Genomic DNA, 21,682 nt, shown 5'->3' on the forward strand with positions numbered 1-21,682 from the left:
GCAGTCAGTATTTACCCTGCACAGAAATAAAATAACCCACCCAAATCTAACTGTCTCTACACATGTTATATCTGCCACACCTGCAGTGCACATGGTTTTGCCCAACTGCTAAAAAATTTCCTGCTGCGATCAACTTGGAATTACCCAGTGGTGCAAGTAGAAAAAATGTCTTACGGGTACTGTGTGCGCGCGCCGAAGGTGCGCGTGCAAAAAATGGGTGTGGCCAAATGCCACATGGGGCGTGGCCAATGAAAATGGGGCGTGGTACACATATGGGGGGAGGGGCAGATATGACCCCAATAGTGCCAGATACACATTGCCCCAGTGCCAGATATACATTGCCCCACAGTGCCAGATACACATTGCCCCACAGTGCCAGATATACATTGCCCACAGTGCCAGATACACATTGCCTCACTGTGCCAGATACACAAATGCCCCCAGAGTGCCAGATACACAAATGTCCCCAGAGTGCCAGATACACATTGCCTCACAGTGCCAGATACACATTGCCCCACAGTGCCAGATACACAAATGCCCCCAGAGTGCCAGATATACATTGCCTCACAGTGCCAGATACACATTGCCCCACAGTGCCAGATACACAAATGCCCCCACTGTGTCAAATATACATTGCCCCCCCGGTGCCAGATACAGAAATGCCCCCACAGTGCCAGATATCCCCCAGTGCCAGATATAAATGCCCCCCCAGTGCCAGATATCCCCCAGTGCCAGATATCCCCCAGTGCCAGATATCCCCCAGTGCCAGGTATAACATGCCCCCCCAGTGCCAGATATCCCCCAGTGCCAGGTATACCATGCCCTCCCAGTGCCAGATATCCCCCAGTGCCAGGTATAACATGCACCCCCAGTGCCAGATATCCCCCAGTGCCAGGTATAACATGCACCCCCAGTGCCAGATATCCCCCAGTGCCAGGTATAACATGCACCCCCAGTGCCAGATATCCCCCAGTGCCAGGTATAACATGCCCCCCCAGTGCCAGATATCCCCCAGTGTCAGGTATACATGCCCCCCCCCTCCCCTGCTCACCGCTGCCGCTGCCGTCGCCGTCCTGTCTGTGTGAGGGAAGGAGAGCGCAGCCTGCGCCTCTCCTTCCCCTCAGTCTCCGGCGGGTGTCTCAGTTTAATTCAGCGCCGATCCGTGAGCCAATCAGAGCTCGCACCCTCTGAAAGCAAAATCTTTTTTAATGGGCAAAACCATGCTGCACTGCAGGTGGGGCAGATATAACATGTGCAGAGAGAGTTAGATTTGGGTGGGTTATATTATTTCTGAGCAGGGTAAATACTGGCTGCTTTATTTTTACACTGTAATTAAGATTTCAGTTTGAACACACCTCACCCAAATCTAACTCTCTCTGCACATGTTATATCTGCCCACCCCCCCCTGCACTGCACATGGGGGGTCATTCCGAGTTGTTCGCTCGCAAGCTGCTTTTAGCAGCTTTGCACACGCTAAGCTGCCGCCTACTGGGAGTGAATCTTAGCTTATCAAAATTGCGAACGAAAGATTAGCATAATTGCGAATAGACACTTCTTAGCAGTTTCTGAGTAGCTCCACACTTACTCGGCATCTGCGATCAGTTCAGTCAGTTTCGTTCCTGGTTTGACGTCACAAACACACCCAGCATTCGCCCAGACACTCCTCCGTTTCTCCAGCCACTCCCGCGTTTTTCCCGGAAACGGTAGCGTTTTTTCACACACTCCCATAAAACGGCCAGTTTCCGCCCAGAAACACCCACTTCCTGTCAATCACATTACGATCACCAGAACGAAGAAAAAACCTCGTAATGCCGTGAGTAAAATACCTAACTGCATAGCAAATTTACTTGGCGCAGTCGCACTGCGGACATTGCGCATGCGCATTAGCGACTATTCGCTCCGTTGCGAGAAAAAAATAACGAGCGAACAACTCGGAATGACCCCCATGGTTTTGCCCATTAGAGAAAATGTTTGCTGTTGCAATCAGGTCTGAATTAGGCCCATAGTTGTGTAGCACTGATTACAGAGATAGTTTACTTATTAATTATCTTACCTGATCTATGGTTCATGTATTATTTGGATTTGGTATCTGAATGTAAATATTCAGGATAGTTATTTGAAACAAGATAAGAAATGGTAGATAAATGAGGCTAGTAGGGCAAAGTAATTCTGGCAGAGTGGCAGGCTGACATAAGGTAATAGGGAATTTCATAGTACTGTTACTGCACATTATTATGGGCCTGATTCTGAGATGGGAGCAAAGTGAACCATGCTGCAGTGCAGGTGGGGCAGATGTAACTTGTACAGAGAGAGTAAAGGCCCATACACACAATAGGCCTAATTTAGATCTGATCGCACATCTACGATCAGTTTCCCTGACATACGGGCAGATGCCCAGCATAGAGCTAGTCCGCCCTGCAGGTCAGCCCCACCCCCCCGCACGGTTGCAGAAGCATTGCATGGCGGCAGTGCTTTTGCACCCGGCGAGTAGCTTCCTGCCTGCGCGCTGGCAGGGAACTACACGCCGCATTTCGGGTCACAGCGGCTACCTGTGACATCACGCAGCTGCCGCGGCCCACCCTCGCAACAATCCAGACACGCCTGCGATGTCTGGACCGCGCCCCGCCAACGGTGTTCTAGCGCTGTTGGCACGCCCTCTCCCGCCCCGCAACCGCCTCTGCCTGTCAATCAGGATGCTTTTAGCATCTCACGGTGCTCCCGGGGTGCGCGAGCGCACTCCACAAAGTAATTAATTGCAGCGATCCAGTCTGAATGACCCCCTATATCGCTCATTATCAGCCTTGTGAGCGGTATCGTGTGTGATGTCGTCCAGTGCATATGCTGCATAACCAAACTGCAGTGTAAAAATATAGCTCTCCAAAGCAATGTTTTCACTGCATGCAAAAATAAATAAATGTATTTGCCCCCCCTGCACTACAACATGGTTTGTTCTAAGGGCCTAAGTCAGACCTGGACTCTGCCACAACAGCGGTCGCAGGCTGAAGCCCGGTGAAATGTGCACACGCGCAGTAGCCGCACTGCGCGTGTGCACACAGTGAGATGCGAAGGCATCTCACATGTGCGATCGCCTCTACCTGACAGGCAGAGGTGGTCGCAGGCCGTGTCGGTGGTGTTTTAGGGCCGCAGTCTGGACAACGCAGACGTGCCAGGACCATCTGAAGGGCGGACCGCGGTGGCTGCGTGACATCACATGCAGCCGCTGCAGCAAACATAGCGAACATAGCGGTAGTCGCCTGCCTAGGCAGGGAGCTACTCGGCAGGTGCGAAAGCATCACTGCCGCGCGATGTTTTTGCATGTCTGGGAGGAGCAGGACCATAGGTGTGCGCATGGGGGGTGCCTGGTGCGTACAGGCACCCCGTAATGTCTGGCACCCCGATCTCACATGCCTGATGCAGCGAGCAGGCTTATTACTGTCTGCTCTGTGACAGTGAGTGACTGACTTGTAAGTAAGCTGCTGCAGCTTGCTGGGAAAAGAGAGAGGGAGCCAGACCAGGCTGCGGAGGAGCAGTGTAATTGCAGTGAGTGCCATCTGGGGTGCTTGTTTGGTGCACACTACAACATCTGACAATGTATCTGCTTTATTAGGATTGGTACAAGGGTGGATATTTTATATTGAGTTGATCGTCAATAGATGGTGCTAGACACGCCCAAAAGGCGGTGCTAGACACACCCCTCCAGCGGTGCACCCCCTAATAAAATGTGCTGCGCACGCCTATGAGCAGGACCCGGCATGTGGGGCGGACTAGCCCTGTGCTGGGCGTCCCTCTGCATATTAAAGATTCAAAGATTTTGATTGTAAATGTGATTTTTTCGCACATCTACGATCAGGTCTGAATTAGGCCCTAGATACTTGCTTTTTTTTTCTTTGCTTCTGACTTATAACCAGCCCCTATATAGTTGTGTTAATGGACTCGGTAATGCAGAGTTGTGAGGGGAAAAAAAAAATTGAAACTCAGATTGAAATCACTGTAACTTTTGGACATGCAGAGGCACCATGACAGAGTACCCAGGCATGTCTGAAGGCATGGGCCGCTGAGGAGACACAAGCATTACCCCAAGATGGTGAGGCTATGTTCTCTTCAGTAGGTGGTACAACACATAAATTCACAATGACAGTATTCACAACGGGGCATGGCCACACCGACACACCCCAGCAGTGTCGGACTGGGACATGATGAGCCCACCGAGGAGCTGCAGTGGAAGGGGGCCATGCTTATAGGTTCTGCCAGCCTCCAGAGGGGGGTGGCCAGCTACTCAGAGGCTTGGCTAAGCATTACAGAGTGCATGGTGTGCCTTTATAAAAATATTCCATGCATGATCATTTACCAGATTAACGCACTGTAGAAAAAATACACCATGTCCTGTGCAGTATAATGAAACATGCATGATGTACAGTATAATTAGCCTAAAACCTGAACCCTAGAGAAGGGGGTGGGCCTACAGGCAGTGAGGCCCACTGGGTGTTGTCCCTGTGGGACAGTGCGACCCTGCACCCTAGTAACAGGCCCTGTTAGATCTCCCACAACATGTAGGCCTCATTTTGTTCCCAGCGTCTCTGATCCATGCAGCTCTGCAGAATGTGTTACATTTTGCAAGCACGCAGAAGCTCACAATTTCACCTGCTCACTCCATGCATAAGATAATGGGGCTTTTACAAAACAAACAGGCATAAAACACATCTGCTCTGCAGGTAGTGATATCTCAGGACAACATGGCTCTCAGGCCAGAGAGCTGGAATGAGCCCCTCCACCTAGTAAAATTACCATTTTACTACTACTTATGAGTACACGGAGTACTTTCCTATCACAGCTGAGCGCAGCCCCTCTCCTGCTAGATCTGTGGTGAGTTCTCCTGTGAGGAAGTTTATATTTGGTGCTCCAGAGTTCTCCTGGATGGTGGGCTGTACCATGTCAGTGGTCAGAGTTCCAGAGCTCTCAGTTATCATCTACACCATGTCCCATGTGACACCTCCACTTCTCAGTTCATAAACAAGAGGAGGTAAGAAGAAGGTGGGCACAAGGCCCAATATTTGGGTGTGCCCGGCCCCAGGCACACCCTGCACATTCTTTCCAGTATGTTAAAATACATTTCTGGGACATTTTGCTACTTAGCCAGTGCACGTGTATATATATATATATATATATATATATATATATATATATATATATATATATATAGTTCCTGCTGTTATTTGAACACGTCCTCTGTCCATGAACACCTAATTTTCCACATTTATACTATTTATTTATTTATTTACTTTCTTCCTCCTGATATCCTCTATTGAAATTATATTTCCACTGACTCCATTGGTTCTGCTGCTGACCGTTGACTGCGCACTGCGAAGCTGTGTACATGAAGGAGTGCACACTCTTAGCCGCGGATCATTGCACACATGTAAGAACTACTGCGGATGTACAAAACATGTAAACAACACAGGCACTGATAGACCCAACTGACATCAGATCCACTTCAAAACATTAACATTGTCCCAGCAACTGCTGAACAGTTGAAAATTATGCCAGCAGAGCATTCAGTCCCATGCAGTGAGCCCCACAGGCAGTTGCCTATGCTGCCTGCCCCCAGACATGGCTCTGGCTGTAATAACTGCACTTTTTTTATTTTCATAAATTCCCTGTATTATTTGACAGAACAATACTTTTAAAAGCTAATAGTGAACGGTGGTTAATGGGAATGGGAATGGTGGTATAAACTAACTGGGGAGTTTGTTATTAGACTGTGGTGGGAAACTGAATCAAACCCATGCAAACATGGCCCTGATATTAATATATGGATACCTCTGGTGAACTCGATAGTGTCTCATAAAAAGTTTGTATATATTTCCAGAAAAACACCAGATAAATTTTATAAAATCTGGGACAGATGGCTCTTCTATCCATACAGTCAAGTCCTTTCTTTCTCCAATGTGTAGCTTAGTCTGGTGATATCATTATGTATGACGGATGCTATAATACACTAATAGGCCCTACACACGGAGCGATATGAGTGAAAGATATGAACAATCTCGTTCATTAATGAACGAGATACCGTTCATATCTTTCAGTGTGGAGTCACCAGCGATGAACGATGCGCGGCCCCGCGCTGGTGCCCCGTCGCTTGCGCATGTAGGCCAATATGGAAAAAACTTCACTCCCCCTGTCACTGTCCATCCCCCCCGCCGCTGGGACGCTGTCGGGCAGCTCGACGGCAGATTGCGCAGTGTGTAGGGCCAATAAGGTGTGTGCAGCCCCACCCTGTTCTTCATGATAGTATGTATTATGTGTATGCGCTTCCTGGCCATATATTAGAAGCCCATTCAAGAATCTGTCCTTTTTCAGAGTACCCTGTGTTCCTCTATATGGGGGTAATTCCAAGTTGATCGCAGCAGGATTTTTGTTAGCAATTGGGCAAAACCATGGTGGTCATTCCGAGTTGTTCGCTCGTTGCCGATTTTCGCTATATTGCGATTAGTCGCTTACTGCGCATGCGCAAGGTCCGCAGAGCGCATGCGCTTAGTTATTTTACTCAAAAGTTAGGTATTTTACTCACGGCATAACGAGGATTTTTCATCGTTCTGGTGATCGTACTGTGATTGACAGGAAGTGGGTGTTTCTGGGCGGAAACTGGCCGTTTTCTGGGAGTGTGCAGAAAAACGCAGGCGTTTCTGGGAAAAACGTGGGAGTGTCTGAAGAAACGGGGGAGTGTCTGGGCGAACGCTGGGTGTGTTTGTGACGTCAAACCAGGAACGAAACTGACTGAACTGATCGCAATGGCTGAGTAAGTCTGGAGCTACTCAGAAACTGCTAAGAAATTTCTATTCGCAATTGTGCTAATCTTTCATTCGCAATTCTGCTAAGCTAAGATACACTCCCAGAGGGCGGCGGCTTAACGTGTGCAATGCTGCTAAAAGCAGCTAGCGAGTGAACAACTCGGAATGAGGGCCCCTGTGCACTGCAGGGGAGGCAGATATAACATGTGCAGAGAGAGTTAGATTTGGGTGTGGTGTGTTCAATCTGCAATCTAATTTGCAGTGTAAAAATAAAGCAGCCAGTATTTACCCTGCACAGAAACAAAATAACCCACCCAAATCTAACTCTTTCTGCACATGTTATATCTGCCTCCCCTGCAGTGCACATGGTTTTGCCCAATTGCTAAAAAAAATCCTGCTGCGATCAACTTGGAATTACCCCCTATATTCGAATTGAGTCCACACCAAGATTATATTTGTGTTGTTTATTTATTTTCAGAGTAAAGCGCTGCGGAATATGTGTGCGCTATATAAATAACTGGTAATAAATAAATAAATAATAATATTTTTTATATATATTTTTTATTGTTTATATGTATATCTATGGTCTGTTATACATTCTCGGATTTACTATGCCAATTGTTATTGTGGTTGTGACTGTCAGTTTGACTGTGTCCAAATAAAAACTAAGAAAAAAAAAAAAAAGCAAACATGGAGAGAACATGTAAACGCTACACATATGGTACATCAGTCAGAATCACACAAAAAGCGTCTGCACTGTGAGGCAGCAATGTGCCACAATGTCAATGCTATGCATTTTCTTTCATGTTAAATTGAACATGAGAGTGAAAGGACAATGGGCGCAGCTATAGTCGGTGCAGGGGGTGACATTACTATGGTCCCAAACACTTTATGGGGCCCATGACCCAGGTTATATAGTTGTGCAACAAGTTACTATATTTGCTTGCTAGGCAACTGAGTCCAACCAGTTGCCCATCCTGAATGGGGTCACATTCCATTTTCAATGAGAGGTGTACGTAACAGATGTTATAATGGTAAGGGGGCACTATAATGTGGCATGATCTGGGCTGGAGACACTAATGTGACATAATCTGAACTGGGGACACTGTAATGTGGCATAATCTGGGCTGGGCACTGTAATGTGGCATAATCTGGGCTGGGCATTGTAATGTGGCATAATCTGGGCTGGGCATTGTAATGTGGCATAATCTGGGCTGGGCACTGTAATGTGGCATAATCTGGGCTTGGCATTGTAATGTGGCATAATCTGGGCTGGGCACTGTAATGTGGCATAATCTGAACTGGGCACTGTAATGAGGTATAATATGAACGGGAGAGCATGATATAAACATAATCTATAGATTGTAAACTTGCGAGCAGGGCCCTCCTACCTCTATGACTGTTTGTTATTACCCAGTCTTGTTATATCATTATTTCCAATTGTAAAGCGCAACGGAATTTGCTGCGCTATATACGAAACTGTTAATAAATAAATAAATAAATAATATAAACCAGCGGCATTGCAATGGGGCACTATAGTGTGGCATAATATGAACTGGGGGCACTGTAATGTGGCATAATCTGGGCTGGGCATTGTAATGTGGCATAATCTGAACTGGAGAGCATAATATAAACATAATATAAACTGGCGGCATTGCAATGAGGCACTATAGCGTGGCATAATATGAACTGGGGGCACTGTAATGTGGCACTGTATGAGCTGGGGACATCATGTGATAAAGTGAATTGGGGGTTCTGTGAGGCATAATGTGTACTGGCACTATAATGGGGCATAACATTAACAACTGCTGCGGTGAGGTGTCACACTTGCAGCATTGGGACAGGGGTCCCTTCAGAATGTTACTGTGGAGACCACAAAGCTCTGGCTACAGCTCTGACCTTGGGGATGTATCTAATACATCAGCCACTGGTGCATATTATGTTGGTCTAAATACACTTGAAAACATTTCACCATCACTGATAACTACTATGTAAAGAGCCAGCAATTACTTTCCGTGGGAAGCAATGGTTCTGCTAAACACTTTGGCACTTTAAAAAAAAAAAAAAAAGTTTTATCTGCTGTACAAACGCATAGCACTCAAAAAATAAATACATTAGTTATTACGTAGGAATATGACAAGAATTTATGAAGTTAAAGAATTGTATCTACTGTATATGTATTTATAGAACGTATAAAAAGGGACAGATATGAAGGAGAGATGGATGAAAGTATTATATATGGTCACTTGGGTACTTTATACCCTATGATGAATGGTTGTCCTGTGGATGCTCAGTAGAATAGTGTCATGGGAAAGTGAGAAGTAACATTGTATCTGTGTATCTTGGGTGATCACATTGCTGTGCACACTGCTGGCTGGCTGCTGTATTAGTAATGAGGACAATGAGCTCTTTCAGGCACTGCCCGCACTTCCTGATCCAATGAGAAGTCAGAGAGTCCCTGAGCCGTCCAGCCATTGGCCGGGACGCTGCTGCAGTTGCTGCTTGAAAGCTTTAGGAACTGGGAACTCTGACAAACAAGCAGCATGTATAGGAGAAGAGTGGGGTCTGGGAGTAGTCCTGTGCCCATCTCTGCCCCGGGAGCTGCTCCTGTGACTGCAGGCCAGACATGAAGGCCAGGCTGCAGAAGCTCATCTCAGTGCACCTGGACACCGGCCAGGAGAAGGAGGAGAAGGAGAATAAGGTAATATAGGGCACAGGACATGTGCTGGGATGGATGACTTCCTTCCTGCTGCAGTTACACTGTTACTAACCGGATCCGTTTCCAGCACACATGTGATGCTTGTGGCTCTTCTGCAGCTGTAATGGGACTATAAGTCACAGCAATCTGCCAACCCATAATATGCTGGCACTTATAGTTCCTCTGCAGCTAGAGAGCCACAGATTCCCCAGGACGCTTCCTGGATTGTGTTATTTCCCCTTGTACCTCCTACCTTGCTCTTGCTTTCTGCTATATGATGCATGTGGAGGCTATGTATTGGCAATGTGGCAATGGGGGCACCACTTTATTTTCGGTCTCATACTGTCATTTGCCACCCTGAGTCCTTCTGCTTTTCCCACATAACTGCGAAGTTAGAAAACAAAATTGTTCTTGTATTCAGTGAGCCATGTAGCAAAAGTGATAGGTGAGAGAAACTAAAAGTGGGAAAAGCAGAAGCCATCATAGTAGAAGCTTGGTGGGTGTGCTGTTTACTGTGGAGTATGTACATCCAAATGACTGGTTATTTTGCTGATTCAGGCTGGGTGATGGTCACCCTGGGGTGTGTTTGCTGCTTTTTTTTTTTTTTTTTTTTTTTTTGCTTACCTTACTTATTTTACTTTTTTAATATTGCACGTTTTCTGTGTGTGTTTGTCATAGCCCTGTAGAACACTACAAACCCTAATCTAGTTTGTGTATTTATAGTATTAACTGGTAGCAAGTGTCACACATACTGGGGATAGTTTGCCTCCTGCTGGCAATGGATACCTACAATTGAATGGCATGTATTATTTGAATTATAATTGAATGGCTTAGGTTATATTGACGTCGTCCTGCTCCACTGTCATCTGCAGGACTTCTCTTATTAAATTTGCTGGTGATTAATGTGAATTCATTGTCTTGAGATGAGTTGCTATTGTACATGTTTTGATTTTTATATATGTCCGAATAAGACAACGTCTGTTATTAATTTGTCTGGCTATAATTGCTTCTTAAAGTGCTAGTCTCTTTTATTGAGTGTTTTGTCTTGCTATTAGAATACACAGCACTGTCACATTACCCTTTGATATAATGATTATGCCACCTCAAAGCCAGTAGTTGTGCCTTTGAGTGGGGGCTTTACCAGTGTTCTTCTGTTTGCAGTCACCTGTTCTACATATAATGAATTAGGCAGTTCTGTGAAGGTTCTCCCTCTCCCTACATAGAGGCCCAGGGCTACAACATGGATCTGCAGTTACCAGATCTGATTGGATATGAGAACCCCTGTAAAGTGTTTGTGAATTGGTTATGATTTGCAAATGAGGGATTTAGCCATGCTACTACATCCCTATGCAACAGGATGTGTGGTACACCTTCCCTTCCTGTGATTTGGCCTTGAGAAAACAGATGGGGCTAGGCCAAGAAAAGTTGTTAATCTTATTCCGACTGTGGTTCGTTATTAACAAGTATTTATTTATAAGTACAGTGGTTAGCATTGCTGTTGCCCAACACAGCATTAAAGATCAGGGTTTCAACTTTCTGTTTTCAAGGTTACACTGGGAAAATCTGTAAGTGGGAACACGGTCATTGAAAACATTTTCAACCAAGACCCCTATGTGTGTGGAGTTTGTATGTTCTCTGCATGTTTCGTGGGTTTCCTCACACACTTCAAAAACAATGGTAGGCTGAATGGTAGACTAATACGTATCTGTGTATGTGCTTGGGAATTTAGGGTCTAATTCAGCATGAGAACGCCTTTCTCTAGCATGCGGGGGTTGCCCAGCACAGGGCAAGGCGAGTTCCCCCCCTCCCATCCCCCTGACGAAATGCGAGCACATCGCTAAACAGGGATGCACTTGCAACTTAAGGGTAGCCCTTTGCCTCTGCAGTCTAGGCAGTTGTTGGGCCGCCATGCTTTGGGTCACAGTGACTGCATGTGAAGTCACGCAGCCGCCGTGGCCTGCCGCACAAACGGCCCGGCCTGCGCACCCTCAGTGCTGTGTCGACACCCACAAAATGCAGCGTCAATCAGGCAGAGGTGTTCGCATAAGTGAGATGCCATCGTATCTCACTGTGTGCGCAGTGCGGCTCCTACATGTGTGCACACTGCACATGGGTTTCAGTATGCGAACGCATCGGTGATGCGTCTCATACTGATTTAGGCCCTTAGAATGTAAGCTCATTTGGGGTAGCAAAGTAGTTTTAGTGAAAACTGAACCAGCTGAAGGGTTCACCATCTCCTACATCTAGCCTCAGGACGCCACGCATCGGGAGAAACTTGCACGATTGTGCTTACAGGTCACATGCAGCAGTGCATCTTGGTTACAACGCGATGTGACTAGCACACAAAACGGACTTGCACTTCATTTGCGGCAGCCCTTTAAAACTCAAAGTAGACTGAAATAAAAGACAGACTACTAATTGTTCAAAAAGTTGACAAAGGGCCTTATTCTGAATAGGTTGCAAGTGGGTTTGCAGATAGATCTCCACGCAGAAAGAAATAAGCGACTATACACGTGTAGGATCCAGCATACGCATATGTACTGATATCACAAGTGCGGACCAATCAGACAACTCTTTACGTGAAATGTGCAGTGATTTGCCGCATTCATCTTGCTCATGAAAAAGCGGCTGCAGATACGAATGACTCGGAATAGTCTCCAAAGGCTCTATCCGAATACAGTAACTACAGAATCTATAGATACATTTATTTTATTCCTTAACTGGGATTTATAGGGTATCGCTGTATAGTGTATGTTTTGTGTTGTATATAAGCAGTGCTTTGTGTTTTCTGTTGCAGCACAGGTGCTTACTTTGCACAAACCTGTGTTAGTAATGTAAGAGCAGCTGTCCCTGTGTTCTCCTGTCTCCGAGTTGTACTGAGCTGTGTGGGAGATGTAATTCTTCACATACTGCACAGTTGAGGAGGTTTTATTTATTTTTATATGTGCGGAACAAGAATCTGCCAATATTTGCTGACACCGTTAACTCCTAATAGGTTCATAGGACCTTTTTCTCTGAACAGGTGCTTCCCCTACTGATCTTTAAAGGCAATAAACGTAAAATTCTATGAACTGCTCTGTACCCACAAGTTCTGGATGTCAAGGAATTTACAATGGTGTCTATTGGTTTGTAGTTGTTTTTTTTTTTGCACTATATATTTGAGATGTGGTCATGTGACCGCCGATCGGGATCCTGGCAGACACCATGCCGACGCCGGGATCCCGAACAATCAAAAGGCTGGCAGACAGAATACTGACCCACAGGGACTATTCCCACTCGTGGGTGTCCACAACACCCATAGAGTGGGAATAGAACCTGTGGCGAGCCACCGAGCCCACAAGGGGCTTTGTTGCTGCTTTATTTATTGTGCCTAGCCAACATAGGGCCAATAGTAGGGTGTGAAATGACGGGCACCTTAGCTGTCCAGGGGAATAATGAATTAGGCAGGAATGAGTGGCTTTCTATCTTCATTCACCTCTTGGCATCCCAGGATTTCTTTGTCCATAACCCGACCAAGCATAATAGCATTATGATAACTGGGAAAGTGTGGAAGCTGAAGGTTCCCCAAGTGTTTGCAGCGGAACATGGTAATGAGCATAATGCAAGGTCTCCTACCCCCTAGACAAACTCCCCCACCAGTCTATGCAGATCATTCAACTACTGTTTGGGGGCGTGGATGGGATGTATTTGTAGGATATATAAACCTGGGAAGATTGTTCATTGTAATGGCATTAACCATACACAAACAAGAGAAAGTTTTGGAGCACCAGTCCCAGATCTCGCACGAAGTGTATGGAGGAGAGGTCTAAAGTTTTCATTGAATAGAGTGATTCCAGTAGAAAGCAATATGTAGACAGAAAGGGAGGGTGCTGTCAGGTTCACGGCTGTTGATTTAGAATAATTCACCTTAAAATCAGACGAGCGTTAACATTTCTGTAATTAAGTCATCAGGTTAAGGACGAAATGACCAGGGTGGAAAGAATCACTAGTAAATCATACGCTAATGACGCCAAGTTGTATTCATCCTCTCTGACTTTGAAACACAAAACATACTCCATTTTATTTTTTTGCAGACCCTTCACAGCTTTTGAAACCCCCCAAATTGGGTAACTGTTGGTTTCATAGGCAACTCATGAGCCAGTGAACGTTATTATTACGACAATCCTACTGGTTCGTGTTAGCTGGCAGTTTCAGCTGTGTTCTTTTGACCATCCGGTTAATGTGCATGCTTTAATCCATTGCTTTGCTTGAGCCTTCTGTCTGTGCTCTACAGGCTACTCAACAACCATTAAGTAAACTTAAAATAAGTCTTGTATGTGTGTATGTATGTATGTATGTGTGTATGTATGTATGTATGTATGTGTGTATATATATATATATATATATATCATTCTGATGGGGGGGGAAATTGGTATCTTGCCTTGGGGTTCGCCAGCGGCCATCGATGGTTTGGTAACTATTGATGGTCAGAGGCTGATAGTGAGTGGTTTCGCCATTGATGGTCACCAACGTCTGTATAATATCGATGTCTGAGCCTGATGGTGAAGCACAAATGTGCAAAAACATCTATACTGGTCACCACTATCCTGTCTCACAGATTCACTCCTGTATACATCCTACAGGTTCTGTAGCTAAGTCAATGTAAGTTAATAAAAATAAATAAATAAATGGCTACAATCAGCCTGAGAATTGGGATAATTTACTAATGTTTACAGTAAGTTGCTAATTAACTTCCCTTCCATCCTGAAATAATGCAACCCCTTCTTCAGCCACCGTATCCGTGGACTTTAGAGTTCCCAGGTACATCATTAATAAATCCTGAGCGGTCACAACGCATAGATGGATTTTTCACACTAGAAAAGTGCACCTAACTTTGTGCACTGTACCACACTGAAAAAGGTTTGTCCTTACAAAATTGCTGTCTCTTTAACTTCCTGAACTCTCTTCTTAATGTTTTGTAAATATTAAGAAATATACAAATATTGTGATTCATTTGTACGTAGGTGGTAATTTACGTTTCACTATTTTGAAAGTAGCCAAAAGCCATAAATCCACAGTCGCTTGGAAATAGTTTAATGGGATGGAGTGAATTATGGTCCGGGATCACCTTTTTACTTCATTATAATTAGAACAGTAAAATGTTAAGCATACACACTATAATATTAAGAAAAATAAAGGAATGTGGGAGATGTGTAGAACGTTTCTGGAGACTGGTGCACAGTGACGGGTAACTGGTTATATTGGTATTTGTCTTATGTTGACCGTGATATTAAATCTTCCTGTTGACTCATTTCCTTAACCTGTACGGAGAGGCAGAGAATCCCAGCTATTGGTTAGTCAGAGGACTGTGCACCCCAGGCAGGAAATGAATAAAGGAAATGTAACCTGGGATTAAGTCACTATTCTCTCTTAGGGTGGGTATGAATATGTCCCTGCTTATTAAACAAATCTGCCTTCTTTTCCTGTTCCTTGTGTGACTTGCCTTGCTGTGCTTGGAAACATGCTTGTTTCAAAACCACAAGCACTGCAGTACAGCATAGTATTTGGGATGACTCTGGATGGTTTTGAACCATGAAAAGAAAACCATCAACTGTGACTCTGATTTTGTGCATCTCTGTTTTTATACCAGGTTTATCAAACTTTTACAGTGGTGACTGGTTATTAAATGTACATTTTTAATCTAATTGTTTTGTAGTGGGTCTATTTTGTCTTAAATAGAAACATGGAATGTGACAGCAGATAAGAACCACTTGGCCCATCTAGTCTGCCTAGACACATGTACCCGCACACACTTACACACTAGGAGTAATTTTTTGTCGGGTGCCAATTAGCCAACCAGTATATTTTTGGATTGTGGGAGGAAACCTGAGTACCTGGAGAAAACCCACACAAGTACGAGGAGAATGTACAAACTCCGCACAGTTAGGGTCATGGTGGGAACCGAACCCATGACCTCAGTGCTGTGAAGCAGTAGCGCTAACCATTATACCGTCCGTGCTGCCATAATCTTTGTGCATTTTTATTTCTTTCCACCTATTGCTAAAATGGTATGATTGATGTGTGAAAGTGGTGGCCACTACTTGTGATAAAGTGGGACATTTATTTTACGTAGGGAGCAGCTGAAATGTATATTTTTCATAAAATTGTAGTTTTGTTCCTGAAAAGAGATTTTAGCTGTCCAACTACAAAGTGGCCTTTTTGTTGGATGCTACTTTAATATCGTCTTACTCGCGTAACTCTTAGTTGTAATATTACTCGGGGCAGTAAAGACTTTTGTGTATAGATTTAAGTGCTGTTGTATGTATTATGACATTACCTACAGTTGATAAATGGAGAATTGATTGGCTGCATGGGGCCCAGTTGTGTGCGTTTCACACTTTTTTTTATTTTTTTTTATTTTTTTTCCATAACACTTGTTGCAGTTGGAGAGATATATAATAGTCCTCTAAATACCACAGTGTGTATGTATGTTGTGGCAATAGGAACAGAGTAAAAATAAAAAATTGTGTGTCTTAAGTGTTTGTTGATTTCAGTGCATTTCTCCCTGGATCTTAGCACAGCTGAAGGCATGTCGTTGATCAAAACAGAGCAGGTGTGAAGAGCTCCCTTATAAAGGCAAGGTTGGAGTGTCATCAGTAAGGGAGGGGGAGGAGGAGTCTAGGATTTATAAAGGCTGTCTGGGCCATTTGTCTGTTTGAACGAAGCCGGAAAAACTGACCAGTGACTAGGTCTGTTAGTGAGTGACAGGGCCATGAACATATACTCTGTACTGGTTTGCTCTTATCCTGTCTTCCACTACACAGCTTCTTCATCAAAATGTGTGTGTATATGTATATGTATATATATATATATATATATATATATATATATATATATATATATATATATATATATATATATATTAGTCCAGCACAGACTCGGCACTCCCATAGATAAACAGAGCTTGGTCCGGTGCCCTCATAACTGCATGGCAGCAGTAAATATAGAATCCTCGTCAGCGGCACACAGGACACAATCACAGAGACATTTGAATGATAGTCAACGTTTCAAACCTTTACTGGTTTTTCGTCAGGATACAGATAACATATAAAGACAAGTGGTTTACCTATATACCCGCCACCATACACGTGTGGGACCCGCTCTCCGGCGCCAGATACAGCTTCCGGGTACGGGCGCCCGCCTATGACGTCATCGCACGTCCGTGCGCTTGTTGTCATGGTAATACAAAACACCACTGTGACAATACACTGAAATACAGTATAAAATGACACATATACCGGATGAAACATTAATCAATGGATCACAGAGCACTCAAGAAGTTATTATAAACACTGTGCTGGTTCTATTACAAAGAACGGCATACAATACATGATTCGCTAATCGAGTTAGTAACCACTGGGACTGTTGCAAATCAGGAGTTGGTAGACATAAATTTAGATTACAGAAAGCATCAAATATATCACTATAATAAATATATTCAAATAAAACAAGCTAATGGTAACATTTCATTTAACCCCCTGGGTGCTATTACATCTAGTTTATTAATCCAAAAGGATTCTTTCCTCAGGAGCAATTTACCACGGTCACCTCCTCTACGTAGAGGAGGGACATGATCTATCATACGATATTTCAGGCTCGTTAGGCTGTGTTTAGCCTCAACGAAATGCCTCGCCACTGGTTGGTCCTTAGTGCCACCTGCTAGAGCCGCCCTAATTGCCGACCTATGAAGGGTCATGCGTTCCTTGAATTTCCTAATAGTTTTACCTATATATGATAACCCACAGGGGCAAATTAGTTGATAAATTACATAGGTACTCTCACATGTTAAACGATGTCTAATATAGTATTTTTTACCGGAATGTGGGTGACAAAATGAGTCACCTGACAGTAAAAAACCACATGTGGTACAGGTACACTTGAAGCAACCATTTTTGGCCTGGGGTAAAAAAGTTTTTACAGTGGTTGGTACTAAGCCAGGTAAATCTGTCTTCACGAGGATATCCCTAAGATTACTCCCACGTGAATAACAATGCATGAGGGAGTGATCAGAAATTCCCAAATCACGATCACTTTTAACTATCGTCCATAGTTTACTGGAGGTTTGTTTGGTAATAGATGATCCTTCATTAAATTTGTTAACCCATGTTATTTTATTAGATCTAGTTTGGGTCTCTTTCTTTTTAAGTAGATCTTCTCTATTTAACGAAAGAACCTTGTTTTTTGTATCTACCAGTGTATTTAATGAAGGATCATCTATTACCAAACAAACCTCCAGTAAACTATGGACGATAGTTAAAAGTGATCGTGATTTGGGAATTTCTGATCACTCCCTCATGCATTGTTATTCACGTGGGAGTAATCTTAGGGATATCCTCGTGAAGACAGATTTACCTGGCTTAGTACCAACCACTGTAAAAACTTTTTTACCCCAGGCCAAAAATGGTTGCTTCAAGTGTACCTGTACCACATGTGGTTTTTTACTGTCAGGTGACTCATTTTGTCACCCACATTCCGGTAAAAAAATACTATATTAGACATCGTTTAACATGTGAGAGTACCTATGTAATTTATCAACTAATTTGCCCCTGTGGGTTATCATATATAGGTAAAACTATTAGGAAATTCAAGGAACGCATGACCCTTCATAGGTCGGCAATTAGGGCGGCTCTAGCAGGTGGCACTAAGGACCAACCAGTGGCGAGGCATTTCGTTGAGGCTAAACACAGCCTAACGAGCCTGAAATATCGTATGATAGATCATGTCCCTCCTCTACGTAGAGGAGGTGACCGTGGTAAATTGCTCCTGAGGAAAGAATCCTTTTGGATTAATAAACTAGATGTAATAGCACCCAGGGGGTTAAATGAGATGTTACCATTAGCTTGTTTTATTTGAATATATTTATTATAGTGATATATTTGATGCTTTCTGTAATCTAAATTTATGTCTACCAACTCCTGATTTGCAACAGTCCCAGTGGTTACTAACTCGATTAGCGAATCATGTATTGTATGCCGTTCTTTGTAATAGAACCAGCACAGTGTTTATAATAACTTCTTGAGTGCTCTGTGATCCATTGATTAATGTTTCATCCGGTATATGTGTCATTTTATACTGTATTTCAGTGTATTGTCACAGTGGTGTTTTGTATTACCATGACAACAAGCGCACGGACGTGCGATGACGTCATAGGCGGGCGCCCGTACCCGGAAGCTGTATCTGGCGCCGGAGAGCGGGTCCCACACGTGTATGGTGGCAGGTATATAGGTAAGTCACTTGTCTTTATATGTTATCTGTATCCTGACGAAAAACCAGTAAAGGTTTGAAACGTTGACTATCATTCAAATGTCTCTGTGAATGTGTCCTATGTGCCGCTGACGAGGAATATATATATATATATATATATATATATATTTCATGTAATCCAAGACAGACTTGATCGGGGCTCTGGGGGCCATATCATTACGTCCAGGGTTCCTTTGTTCTTCTTCTTTACGCTGATAGTTCTTAATAACATTGGCTGTATGTTTGGAGTCTATGGCCTGCTGCAGAATAAACTTGGAGCGAATCAGATGCCTCCCTGATGGTATTGCATGATGGATAAGTATCTGCCTGTGTTTCTCAGCATTAACGCACAAAGAAATGGGCAACGTTGAGGACTGTAGACACAGTGGTTAGTGCATCAAATGAAAGACACATCATGCTTACATCCCCCCTGAAATAAGTAGATGGCCAGCAGTGCCATCAGCTCGAAACTAACAGAAACCAGTGGAACCCAGGTACACCCATCTACTGTTCTGAGAAGTCTGGCCAGAAGTGGTCTTCATGGAAGAATTGCAGTCAAAAAGCCATACCTTTTTGATGTAAAAACAAGGCCAAGCAACTTAACTATGCACGAAAACATAGGAACTGCGGTGCCGAAAAATGGCAGCAGGTGCTCTGGACTGATGAGTCAAAAGTGGAAATATTTGGCTGCAACAGAAGGCAGTTTGTTCGTCAAAGGGCTGGAGAGCAGTACAATAATGAGTGTCTGCAGGCAACAGTGAAGCATGGTGGAGGTTCCTTGCAAATTTGGGGCTGCATTTCAGCAAATGGAGTTGGGGATTTGGTCAGGATTAATGGTGTCCTCAATGCTGAGAAATACAGGCAGGTACTAATCCATCATGCAACACCGATCAGGGAGGCATCTGATTGGCTCCAAATTTATTCTGCAGCAGGACAACGTCCCCAAACATGTAGCCAATGTAATTCAGAACCATCAGTGTAAAGAAGAACAAGGAGTCCTGGAAGTGATTATATGGCCGCCACAGAGCCCTGATCTCAACATCATCAAATCTGTCTGGGATTACAGGAAGAGACAGAGGATTTGAGCAAGCCTACATCCACAGAAGATCTGTGGTTCGTTCTCCAAGATGTTTGGAGCAACCTCCCTACCTATTTCCTTAACAAACTGTGTGCAATTGAACCTAGAAGAATTGATGCTGTTTTGAAGGCAAATGGTGGTCACAATAAATATTGATTTGATTTAGATTTTATCTTCTGTTCATTCACTTTGCAAATTGTTAATTGATAAAAATAAACTATTAACAATTCTATTGTTGAAAGCGTTCTTATTTTGCAGCATTTTTTTCCACACCTGCCTAAAATGTTTGCACAGTACATATTAGTTAAGAGCTTCTTCATAAAGTGATCACCCAATCTGGTGTTCATCTTATAGCACACTACAGAATGCACACATGCAAGGATTCTGGGGGAGATGTATGAAACAGTGGAGAAGTGAGCCAGTGGAGATGTTGCCCAAAAAATCAGCTGCTACCTATAATTTTATAGAAAGCTTTGAAATAACATTTATCAAGTGCAGATTGATTTGTCTGATTTGTCATTGGCAACGTCTCCACTCTTGTCACTGCTTCATATGTCTCCCCCAGTGTGGTTAGGGGATGTAGTTGGAATCCCGACGGTCAAAATACCGACGCCGGAATCCCAACCACCAGCATACCAGTAGCGCTGCCACAGCTATTCCCACTCCCGAGTGTCCACGACACCCACGGAGTGGGAGTAGAACCTGTGGCAAACGAAGCGAGCTTCGTTCCGCTCGCCCCCCTGCCGACATTCTGACAGTCGGTATTTTCACCATCTGAATTCCGACCGCCAGGATTCCGTACGCAACCCGTGGTTAGTGGTCTCCCTGTGTGCTCAAAACTTGTTTGCTATAAAGACTGTGATACATGTGACAGTGAAATGGCAGTTAATACTGTGAGTTTTGGAATAGCTGTAACAGATTAGATTTGTGCTAGTGAACATTCTGCCCCTGAATTATGTGCAGTTTGCTGCAGTCTTTTTAACCACTTGCCTGGCATGGGCGCATCAGATGCGTCCACACTGGAAAATGCCTTAACTGATCTGGTCGCACAGGATGCGACCAGTCAGACAGCACGTGTGGCTGCAGGGAAGAGACTCTCCCTGCAGCTGCAGCTCTGAGGGACCCGGTCCTCTGCCTCTCTGCTTCCTCCCCCTAGTGGTTGCTGTGCTGACACTGGGGAAGTGAAAATTGATCCCCCCGCCCCCAAGACCCCCTGTGTACCTGGAGGCTGTCCCGGATGTTAAAATTATGTTTTCAATGTTCCTGATGCTCAAGTGGTAACGACCGATATTTGAAAAACCAATTTTTATTTTTTTATTTTTATTTAAATAAACTCCTTTTTGGATAACATTAAATACATGTTATTCACCTAATTCACTCATAAATCTGTGACTATTTCTGAGCGTATTTTCGGTGTGGGGGGGGGGGGGGGGGGGTTTGGGAGTGGCAGTACAGTGGTTAAAGCCATAGGGGGAAAAAAAAATTTCTACAAGGTGATTTGGCAAGAAACTGGGTCGAAATTGGCTGAGAGATTCCAAGGAAAGGGAGGCGCACATTAAGACCTTGTTTGAGTTAAAATCTCACATTTTTATTAATCTGGAATTGTATAACACAAACCATGCAGCAAAATATTAATGGCAAATAGAAATGCACCCCTAGTATACTCCGGGGTTCTACTCACATTTTTTTATTAAAGTCTGGGAACCTTGGACAATATCACCCTCGCATTTACATAATTTTGTTTCTCTCTCTCTCTCCCTCTCTCCCTCTCTCCCTCTCTCCCTATAGTCATAACCTAATGATGGTTTTTTACATTCCTTTTAATTGTTCATTGGA

At 44.1% G+C, this 21,682-nt stretch overlaps 1 protein-coding gene across 5 annotated transcripts in view; it reads left to right on the forward strand.

Annotated features, from left to right (window-relative positions):
* The window catches only part of TBC1D1 (TBC1 domain family member 1), a 349,707-nt gene that overhangs the window by 108,439 nt on the left and 219,586 nt on the right, over window positions 1-21,682 (forward strand). The window contains exon 1 of one of the 5 annotated variants that reach the window (XM_063922441.1): window positions 9,309-9,489. The exons of 3 other annotated variants lie outside the window; for them this stretch is intronic. In XM_063922441.1, the coding sequence (XP_063778511.1) occupies window positions 9,415-9,489 (75 nt within the window). In that variant the 5' untranslated portion in view covers window positions 9,309-9,414. Of the gene's footprint in view, window positions 1-9,308; window positions 9,490-21,682 lie in introns of those variants that run through there. One more of the 5 variants, XM_063922470.1, reaches the window with a different exon arrangement.

The sequence above is a fragment of the Pseudophryne corroboree genome, chromosome 1, assembly GCF_028390025.1.
Source record: "Pseudophryne corroboree isolate aPseCor3 chromosome 1, aPseCor3.hap2, whole genome shotgun sequence".
Taxonomy (NCBI): domain Eukaryota; kingdom Metazoa; phylum Chordata; class Amphibia; order Anura; family Myobatrachidae; genus Pseudophryne; species Pseudophryne corroboree.